The 11,124-nt window shown below is 31.2% G+C and overlaps 1 protein-coding gene across 2 annotated transcripts in view; it reads right to left on the bottom strand.

Moving 5' to 3' along the window:
- The window catches only part of PGAP1 (post-GPI attachment to proteins 1), a 78,391-nt gene continuing 67,907 nt past the window's right edge, over nt 641–11,124 (bottom strand). For both annotated transcript variants that reach the window (XM_005676296.3, XM_013970627.2), the window contains 3 exons: nt 10,900–11,087; nt 9,317–9,421; nt 641–8,297 (listed from right to left, as the gene is read on the bottom strand). In XM_005676296.3, coding sequence (XP_005676353.1) covers nt 8,159–8,297; nt 9,317–9,421; nt 10,900–11,087 — 432 coding nt within the window. In that variant the 3' untranslated portion in view covers nt 641–8,158. The remainder of the gene's footprint in view (nt 8,298–9,316; nt 9,422–10,899; nt 11,088–11,124) is intronic.

The raw sequence follows: 11,124 nt of genomic DNA, 5'->3' as shown, positions 1-11,124 counted from the left end.
CTTCTAGATGTCTATTTCTCATCTTTAAAAATTATCCTTTGGGGGTATATTTAATAATATATACAATGTTAACACAAGCAGATAATTTATAAATGTTCATATATTTAGAGATGCTGGTTAAAATAATTTAGAAAACACCATTCTAATCATTATGTAAGAAGACATGTATCCTTCAAAAATGTCCTATCCCATCTGACTCCTGCCATCCATTCTATAATCAAGTTTCTTATTTAGTTGCTAAGTCATGTCCAACTCTCTGTGACCCTACTGACGCTAGCCTGCCAGGCTCCTCTGTCCATGGGATTTCCTAGTCAAGGATCCTGGAGTGGGTTGCCATTTCCTCCTCCAGGGGATCTTCCCAACCCAGGGATCAAATCCGTATCTCCTGCACTGGCAGGTAGATTCTTTACCACTAAGCCACCAAGGAAGCCTATATGGGAAGCTACAAAATACCAAACTGGGAAATACTAGAAATTTTCATATTTCCTATATTTACTGTGATGTACCATGTTTATCATGTTCCATGCTTAGGCATTTAAACTTCTGAAATGCTAGACATGCCATAAAGAAATCATTTTTAAGGGTTTTTCCTGAGATGGTATTGTGGAGTATGTGAACTGGTAAGCAATTCTGCACCATGTGTTTTTGTTCACCAAATTTATTGTTGAACATTCAGAACATCAAATTATGACAGATTAAAAAGAAAGCACCAAATAATGCTACACATTAATACCTGAGCAGAGACTGAAGGCAAATATTCATCTATTAAACCCTAAACCATAATGCTGAAACACAGAGCAAAACATTCACAACACTCTATGGAGTACAATAAATAGCACTTTTTGTGAATTACAACTAGTTAAATGTAATAATGTTAATTATACCATATAAAAAGTACACACAAAATTACACATAAATGTATTTAGTACACCATACATTGTACAAAGTACTGGAGAAGGTCATGCACGTTTCAAACGAAAAATCTGCAAGATGACAATCATTTTTCAGTATATATTATAGGATGAATTGTTTTGTACTGCTAAGTATTATTATGTGCTGCATTTTCTGAAGGAGAATAAAATTACTGATTTGCAAATTAATGATGACTGAGTCTTTCTCAGTATAACACATAGTGCTCTATAACACAAAGTCCTCTATAAACTTTTAACTATAACATAGAACTGATGTAGGTTGACATGACAGCCATGAATCTTACTGTATTACATACCCTTGCCCAAACTATTTCCATCTCAATTTGACCATGCTTTAAGGAAAGGCGTTTCCTCTCTACACACTTTCAGAGAAACCTATATTTTTGTCTTTGATGGGAGGTAGTAGAGGTTAAATGAGAAGAAAGAAAAATGCTGAGTTTATATTCAAAATTATTTTTTAAAAATATACAAAAAATTCTGAGTACACAGAGATATGGGCATCTTTCAGCAGAGACCATGAACATCCTATGAATGGAATGATTTGTTTTGACTGAAATTATATCCATTATTCTAAATAAGCATAATAAAAATGTAAGTCTTTACACTGAAGCAAAATCCATAAAAAACTGGGGCCAGTTTTCTCTTGATATCTTAAAAATAACTAAGAAGAAAAAAGAGGGAAAATAATGTTTAAATATATACATGAATCTGAGTTTATATTTAATGAAAAATCATTATTGGCTAAACTAACTTTGATATACAAGGCTCAATAATCTGAGGAAAAAAATAAGTACATGTCTTAGAGAAGAATTCATGTCTTTGATAGATTATACATTAAAAAGACAAAAAAATACATTTGCAGGTTACATTTTCATGTGTATTAAATCTCAGAAATGCCACCATCCTTTCCTAAAATAAATTTATTTTCAAAAACTGTAGCCAAACTTCGCTTTCTACATCTGTGAAGTTTAAGTTAATTTTAATTTGAAATGGGAACTACAGAAATTAAGAAAGGCCTGTGGAGCAATAGTTCAGCTTATACTAAGGGAAATACTGATTAACTGTTATTTAAAAATTTTTACTTCACCAGCCTCAAAGAAAAGGATTTGGGGCCAATTTGAGAAGACCACCAATAATAAAATATATAATTATAAAATTTCAGGGCATTCTTTCAGCATTTTAAGGCACGGTCTATTTTATCCCAAACAACTATAAGTTCAAGGTCACAGTGTTAATATGCATTCAATTTTGGTCTGGTTTTTCATGGGTATGTTGCTATATTTATAGTTAGCGATAAGCTTAAGAAATGGTAATACAATCACTTCAAAACAATATATCTAAATCATTTTTATATTTTTAAAAATGTAAATATACAACTTCTTAATTTATATACACTAAAAACTGGATTTTTCTCCTTCTACAGTAGAGGCAGAGAAGATTATTTGTATCAATATTCCAACAAATACATACCTGATTATAAAGAAAACATGGTTATGTTAAATACAGGCATCTCCTATTTAGGATAAAACTATTCAACACAAAGGACAGACTCATTCCAAAAATAATGTTCACTGAATTTTTAGATCTTACACATCATTTGTTTATTATCATCTACCCCCACCAGATAATTGGATAATCAAGACCAAACATTTTAATATTTGGCTTTATCTGTTGCTTCTTTACTTCCAAGGCTACTTATGCAAACTGCATCAACATGACTGGGCAGAGAAACAGTTAACTGACATTAAATTATGGGAAAAACTGTGTAATATGAGGGACTGAAATTCCCTGTGAAAATTTCTATAGGAGAGAAATTAAAGAATTTCAACAATATAAACACAACAGTTTTTAATCTATCATATTCCGACTTTTCTCTCATGAGTACACTACCACATCAATGTTAACACTTCAGCATTAACACCTTGATTGTCTTTACATTTTCCTTTAAGATGCATATTACAATGCTTACTTCATTGTACTATGTTGCGTTCCAGTGGATAAATTTCCCCTGTGTGACTGTATAAAGGGAATGAATGGAAAAACATAGAAAATAAAAGAAATTCCACAAAAAACTTTCTATTACATAAATGAGAGACACCTGTACTAAAAATGATCAGGGCAATAGAATTTAAAGTTCTACAGAATGAATATGAAACAAGATTACCTAAATGATTTCTTCAACTGATACTGAAAGATCATTATCAGGTAAACCAACTTTCATCCAATAAAACCAGAAAACCCTACTTCAGAAAGCAGACAAAACAGAATACACTATGCTATAAGCTTTATATATTTTCAAAGAAAAATCAGGATACAGAATATAAATTTTGATGATTTGCGTATTTAATATAAGTCCTAGAAGAAAAATACTGAAAAGATTATTTTTGCTTTAATCCCAATATGGTAAGAAAAGTTCATTGGCACAGATATCTGGAGGTATTTTAAAATTTCATTTAGCTTTGGTGGCAAAGTGTGTTTTGCTAACCATATGAATACAGTTCTATTTTCAATGCAGAGCTTTATGCTAAAAAAAATTCAAATGTGGTTTTTTTTCCTAAGAAAAGGGATGTAAAAAGTCCAATATGAAACAAAACAACATGAAATACAAAACATGCCTATCATTTAGGCTTTTGAACAATAGTTCTATGCTTTGTCTATAAATCTTTTAGTAGTAACATTTCTACTATATAAATACTAAAAACCAAAATAGCACGAAAAAAAAATAGCCTATGAACTTTACAAAAATGGCTACTTCTAGAGTTCTTAAACTATGATTAGGGTTCACATATGCAAACAAATCTGCACTAACTAATCAAACTACATCAACAGATAGTTTTTCAGAAGTGTTCCAAGTTACAATGTACAGAATGAGCGCAGAATAAGTCTGACTCATATATATCAAGTCCCATACAAAGTCATTAGAAATTAACTGGTATTTCAAAACAGTCATTTTTGGCGGCATAACATGCAAAACACTTTTAGAAAGTACTGCACTTGATTTAAAAAATTTCAGCTAGAGACAATGTAATCAAGATGTATCAATAGCTTAGAATATCATCTAACTTTTTAAAGTGATGTTACCAATTCAGGTATATTGCTACATTTCTACTATAAATGAAATTACAGTTTATTATATTTCCAAATTTTTTTCCATTCTTCAGATTAATTTACTAATATATAAAATTCAGTCATCTGTAATCATAATATAATTTATAAAAAGTGTGAATTCTTGAGCATTTAGAGTACACATACTCAGATTTGGATGACTGATTTGACTTTTCTTTCCTATTATTCTTATTAAAAGTAAAGAACATAAGTAGCCTTACAAGCTTTCTATTTCCTCAGGCTGTTATAATATACTGTGAAAGAATGCATAAGTAATAATGTATAAGCAAAAGTTCATTACAGAACTTGAAATGTCCTTTGTTCCAAAAGACTGGGATAAAATTTCAGCTCCTAATCATCTTAGCATTTTGTAAAAGTATCTTCTACATTTACCTTACATGGCAAGAAGCTTTCTGTCTGGGTCTAATTTCAAAACACAAAGACTTTTATTGCTTCTTTTATTCCTGGGGGAGTGCTATACTCTTCAAATTGACAACCCCCCAAAAAAGAAACTTCACAAGGTTTTCTTGTTTCCTGTAATTTCATAAATCTAAAACACAGAGAAAACACAAAGTGATGATGAAAAATAATCAACAAATACCTTAGTCACAGAAGTCCCTATACATTAAAAAAATTCTTCCCAACTAGTTTTAATAATGTTACTAAAAAATTGCAAATGTGGCACTGTAAGGCTTTGCTCTAAACCTCACAATAAAGCAAGATATTACATTAATTTACACCTAATTCTTAAGATGAAAATACAGGCCAATTGAATGGTCTGGGATTCAGGAATCAACAGTTCTAGCTTTCCTCATCATCTCTGTTTTCCTATTTCTCCAGAGCTTTCAAGAATAAACTGAAAACTGAGTTTCACCTTTAATTGTTTTATTTCCCTTGACCACCTTCTGTAAGAGATGCTAATCAACAGTGAGGTGAAAAGAATACACTATGCTGTAAGTGAAAAACCTGAAGAGTTAAGAATGGGAACTAGATAGATAATGAACAAATCAGATAATCTGTCTCATGAAAGTATGTGTGTGTGGTGGAAATGTGTAGCGTCTGCATGAGTGGCAGAATAATCAACAAAAACCATTTACTAGGCCTATTATAGTCATTCATTTCTTTTCCTTACTGTATAATCATGCAGATGTTATAGTGTAGTTCAAATGAGAAGTATTCCATTATACACATAGGAACTTATCTGACTGAAATATTAAAAAAATTAAAGATTAATCAATACATGATCAATATATACTGAAGAGACACAAAGTCAGTGTTAATCAGGCACAAATGGTTTTTTTTTTTTTTTTAGGACTAGCGTTTTAAATACTTTCATTCTGGTAAGAATCAAGAAAAGAGCTAGCAGAAACTGTATACTTTCTAACATGAAAAAGATAAAGAAAAAAGTGTTAATAATTTCTATCATATTATCTGCTCCAAATTGTAACAGTAGTAACTCCAGAGGATTAGAAACACTGAAAGTACTCAGTGTTTATCCTGTCCAGGCTATATTTGATCTAGGTATCAACAATAGGGTCTAGGAGTAATTTTTATAAGTTAAAAGCTCAAAAAAATCTAAATAAAGATGTTATAACAACAAAGCTCAGAAGTTTTCTAAATGAGACAATCCCTAACTGCCAATAGTTTCACTTTTAGTAACATTTCTGATAAACCTCTGCTGTTTGGCCAGCTAATAATATAGGTATGCTTGAAAGAATGTGTAATTTAAAGACAAAGGACTTTCCTTTTCTCAAGCAATAGAAACATTAGTTTTACTAATCTTCAGAAAGAGACTACCTTCTCATCTCTGATAGTTATTTGGGTTTAAATTACATTAGGACTTGATGAAGACCCTCTGAAAATGAGTGTGTATGTGTGTGTCTGTGTGTGTGTGAATTATGTATAAGAACCCAAACTACTGTTGTTTATACATGCTTAATTAGAATCCTTTAGTGGTCCTAAAATGAAATATTTTGTTGGAATAAGACTTTAGGACTACATGGTAACTACAATCATGTGAAAATATTTTCATGAAAATTAGTGTGTCTAATCTGCTGCTTTAAAAAGCTAACACACTACCCACAAATGAGAAATTTAAGCTTGTTACATTTTACCAATGAGCAGAAATGACTAAACAAGGAGTCTTTAGATCACATAAACACAATGATTATAGCTGTCAATTGTGATGAAAGTACAGGCCAAATTAGACGATTCTAATTAATGAATTTGTTTAGGTTCTGTATATGGAATTAAGTTCAAATTTACAAATATTTAAATGATATATTTAACCTGTAACTTGAAATACAACTACACCTGAGTGAAAAAACAAAAGACATCCTATGTGTAAAAGTTGCTATGAGCATCTGTATAGCTAAACCTAGGCATACGTATCCTTGTTTAAATATGTATGTGACATGTCATGGGAAAGTGCACTCTTTCCTTTCAGGTTTATATTTTAATCCCTTTTGCTACTTTTAGCAAACAAACAAGAGCCTGGTATGCCTGCCATGTCTATTATAAGGTTATCACTTCCCTTTAATGATCCCAGTAAGTGAAAATACGAATACTGAACATAAAGCTGAGAAACAGAATAGAATAAAAAAACTTATAACTCTTAGAGATGACAGCAAGATCCTCTTCAACTGATAACAGTAACAACATGAGGAACAACTGAGAAAAGAAGTGAGGTAACCCTCTATAGGCAGTAAAATGGGGGTGACTCTCTAAAAGGCAGTAACAGCTGAGAGGTTGTAATGGAATTCAGTTGCAATGGCAGGTAAAATGAACCTGGTACTCTTGGACATTCCTTGGCACTAACAAGGACACAAGTTCACAACTGCAACTGTGAAGTTACTGGAACATAAGGACTACACTTGAAAGGTTTTGGGTATTTACAGCATACACATTGGAAGGAAGGACTCTATCACCCAGGTATACCCCAGCCTGAGTTATATCTACTTTCTAAAAACAAGCTGAAATCTGGAATGAAATGTAATATTACTCTTATCTATCAAATAGTAATTACCTTGGCAAATTAAGATTCTACTATTGAACCTAATGACTAAATACTCCAACTTATTCAGGTATATTGTTGATACTTATGCTATTAATGGAATAACAGTTTTCCACTGTTATTCCATTAATAGTTTAATTCTATACATTAAATAGTTTAATTCTATACTGCACTTGATCATGCTGATTTTTTTCCCTATAGGAGACAAAAACCTGTGCAAATGCAGTTTTTTTTTCTGACTACTAGAGTTTAGTTATTTTAATGATCCATCATGACCCGAGACACTGGGCAACCATGGGGTCAGTGAATTAAATAAAATGGTACAGACTGAATGACTGAACTGCTCCAATGCCTATAGGTAAATATCTATGAGAATTTGCTTCAAATTTAGCAATACATCTCTTCAATAGTCTCCTGATAATCACTAAGAACACAAAATAAGATTCTTATTTGAAAAGCAAGAAGAAATTTTCATTAAGTTTTAAATTTGAATTGTTTCCATTCACCAATCTTGCTTGGTTATCAAGAAAACATGTCTCCTTTGAACTTAAAGCATATTTTCATAGATGTAAGAAACAAAAGATCTATTTTGTTCACTCTGGCTGCCAAAAACTAAAGATTGTGGCTATTTTATTTCTGATAAAGCAGTTTAAATTTCATTAATCTTTTAAGACTTATTTTTCAATACATATAGTGTAGCAAATACAAACTAACCCACTTTTCAGAAGAAAGCTTGACGAAATGAGCAGAATGTTTGAGGTGATGAGATAAAAAACAATGCTACATTTACTGAGTGTTTAGGAGAAGATCCTGGCATGGCCAATCAAGCAGACTAGCTTTGCAGAGAAGTCCTCAAAGACAGTGGCCACCATATCCTTTTACTAATTTTTCAAAAATGACTAGTACACAGATGTCATACCACAAAACAAAACCATGCTTCAACTACTTTCCTCAAGCATTACAAAACTAATTTCCTGTCTTCAACATTGTAAAAATAGACTTGTCTTCTCCAAAGGATCTTGCTGTTGACACTGATGGATCTGTGTTGTTCCCACTTAATACTGGCCCTAAAGGCATAAATCATCTTTATCATTCCTTAAATCCAATCTTACATAAAGTTGCATAGTGCATGGAGTAAAAGAGGAATGAAGACAAAGCATGGAACCCTGTATAAGTGTGATGACCCAAAAGCAATCACACCAACAGCCAGAGGCAGTGGAAACTGTGAAGTAGTCTTCAATAATTTACTGTAAAGAGACAGAAATATACATTATAATGTTAACTTACTCAGTGAACAAAAACTGAATATGTCAATCTTTTATACAGTTTTGTAAAGTATTCTATGTGATGTTTAGATAAAGTAATTTTTCACATAAAGAATTTAACAGTCCATATTTAAAAAAAAAATCAGTACGAATAAATTTTGGCTGGAAAAGAGAAACATATTCTATTAAGCAAATAACCAGTTTTGCTTATTCTTTTAAATTTTAAGCACAAAAAACTACTAGTTGGACTTATATTCAGCAATTTGACTTTTTAGAGATTTATCTTAATAAGGAAAAAAATCAATAATGTTTACTACGATATAGCTACAGAAATATTTATTTTCAACCTATTTAATATCAGCAAAAAGCTTCAACCAAAAAAAAAAAAAATCCTTAATTCCTAACAGGAGCATATAAGACAAGACACTAAATATTAAAAAATACTCTGAAAGCAGAGAAACTGAGGGATTAAGAAATTTACCGAAGAACACAAAGCCTTAGATTTAAACCCCAGATCTGCCTGATTTTAGAATATCTGCAACTATCTGCCAGAATCAACTGAAAACACTCTCAGAGCAAATAAGCAGTCAATGAAAGGTAAAATTTTATTATGGAAAATCTTAAACATATATATAAGTAGATTAACAGTACAATGAACCTCATGGACCCATCCCCCAGCTTCAGAAATTATCGAGTCATGGCCAATCCTACTTCATCTATATCACTACCTACTTTCAACTTCTGTATTTTATTGGAAGCAAACTTAAATATCAACTATTTTAAGGATTAACTTTTTAAAGAAAAAAATCATTATATATTAACAAATAAAACCCATAATTAAGAAAACATAATACATTTGCACCTAAGCTGTATATTTACATATAAACCTAATTACTATTTAGGGATCACCTTTAGTATTATCCATGTAATTAGGAAAGAAAGGTATGATCCAGACATAAAATACCAGGAATAGATGAGAGAAAAAGATTAAAAGACTATACCTTGATTTTATTGAAGTAGTGTAAGTATTTCCAAGAATTGCCATAGTTGGAATAAGGATAAATGCCAAAGGTTTACATGGATCAGGATTAAGTTTAAAGTAATACCTAGATCAGAAAGAAAAAAAAAATAAATAAATCAACAAAGCATAGCCCATCATTTTAAATTATCAAAATCAATCAATAAATTTCAAAACCTTACAATTACAATGTGGATATAATAAAGCTCTAAAGTGTTCATAAAATCATTAATAAATAAATTTTGCTCTACATCATCTTTATACTCAAGGTTTTAGATGGAGAATTATATTCAGAAGCTACTAAAGGAAATGAAAATATCCAATATGGAAGCACTTCCTTTCTGTTAGTATATGCCTGAAAGGTCATATACAGATATTTCATAAAACAAATTATTTAAAATATATTTAAATTGTTTTATTTAAATAAGATAAAAAAAATAAAACTTTACACAAAGTAACTGTCCCTTATTTTTTCTTTAAATTTATTGTCCCTTATTTTTTAAAATCCAAATTCTCATCTCTTGCATTGAGTGAGATACCTACAGCCTTTCAGAATCATAAATTTGGGCTCCTGAAGTGGTTTTCTCCCCAAATCTGTGATCAAAAATCTGGACCTTGATTAAAGTAAGGGACTTACTAAGTCACTTCAGTCATGTCTGACTCTGCATCTCTATGGACCATAACTTGCCAGGCTCCTCTGTCCAAGGGATTTTCTAGGCAAGAATATTGGATTGGGTTGCCATACCCTCCTCCAGGGGATCTTCCCAACCCAGGGATCGAACCTGCATCTTTTAAGTCTCCTGCATTAGCAGACAGGTATTTTACTAACACTACCTGGGAAGCCCAAAACAAGGGACAGAGGAAGGAGATTAACATCCGGTAACCAGTGATTTAATTTATTGAACTTATTTTGATTCATCTGACTTTTCAAAAAAAACCACCTCCAATATGTAGATAATCTGAAAATTTTATATCATTTCTAAAATCTATATTAATCAGGAGTTCACTATTAACTGAATAAGGGAGCTTTTTTAAAAGACAATTTAATAAAAACTAAATATTCTAGAAATAACCTTAGGCATTTTTAGGCTTCATTTAACCTAGCACACAAATGAGTTTTCAGTAGTGAAATACCTCATCACTTACTTTAGTTCAATGTGTAGGACACATCAGAAAAGTACACACTTCCTTCATTATTTCTATTATTTTAAATGTAGCATTTATCTTCCCCTCAATTTAATATAAAATTGATAAGTTGAAAAATTAAAGCACTAACATTATAAATACATTAACTCAGCAAAATAAAGCACATTTTCACATATTCCTAGACTCAAAAAAGGTTAAAGGAAAAGTAAATAAAATAGAATTCCCCCCTATTGGGCAGATTTTAGGGAAGTTTATATTCTCATAGAAAAAAAGAAAATGTGAATATGCTAAAAATAAATTTCAGGTAAAAGCTTCTTGTTCTTGTGAAAGTTTTATGAATCATTAGGGATCTTGCAAGCTCTACTTACAGATATTTATCATTTAAACCACATAAATTATAACTATATAAATAAAACTTACCTAAGATTCTTTAGCCAATAAATTAAAGATGGCATGCTGAGTAATACAATCCATGTTAATAAGTTAATCAAAGTACTGTGCATGCGAAGACTATCTTCAGCATCACTGGCAGATAAACGGAGATGGTGTACTATAGAGTCTTTATGGTGATTGGATTTTTTTTCACTTCTTCTAGCGTGTTTGGGATTCTATAAAGCAGTAAAGCAAAAATATTGAGATATTAAG

The sequence above is a fragment of the Capra hircus genome, chromosome 2 (genome assembly GCF_001704415.2).
Source record: "Capra hircus breed San Clemente chromosome 2, ASM170441v1, whole genome shotgun sequence".
NCBI lineage: Eukaryota > Metazoa > Chordata > Mammalia > Artiodactyla > Bovidae > Capra > Capra hircus.
The sequence above is the reverse complement of the archived record's forward strand: the minus strand, read 5'-3'. Positions and strand labels throughout refer to the sequence as shown.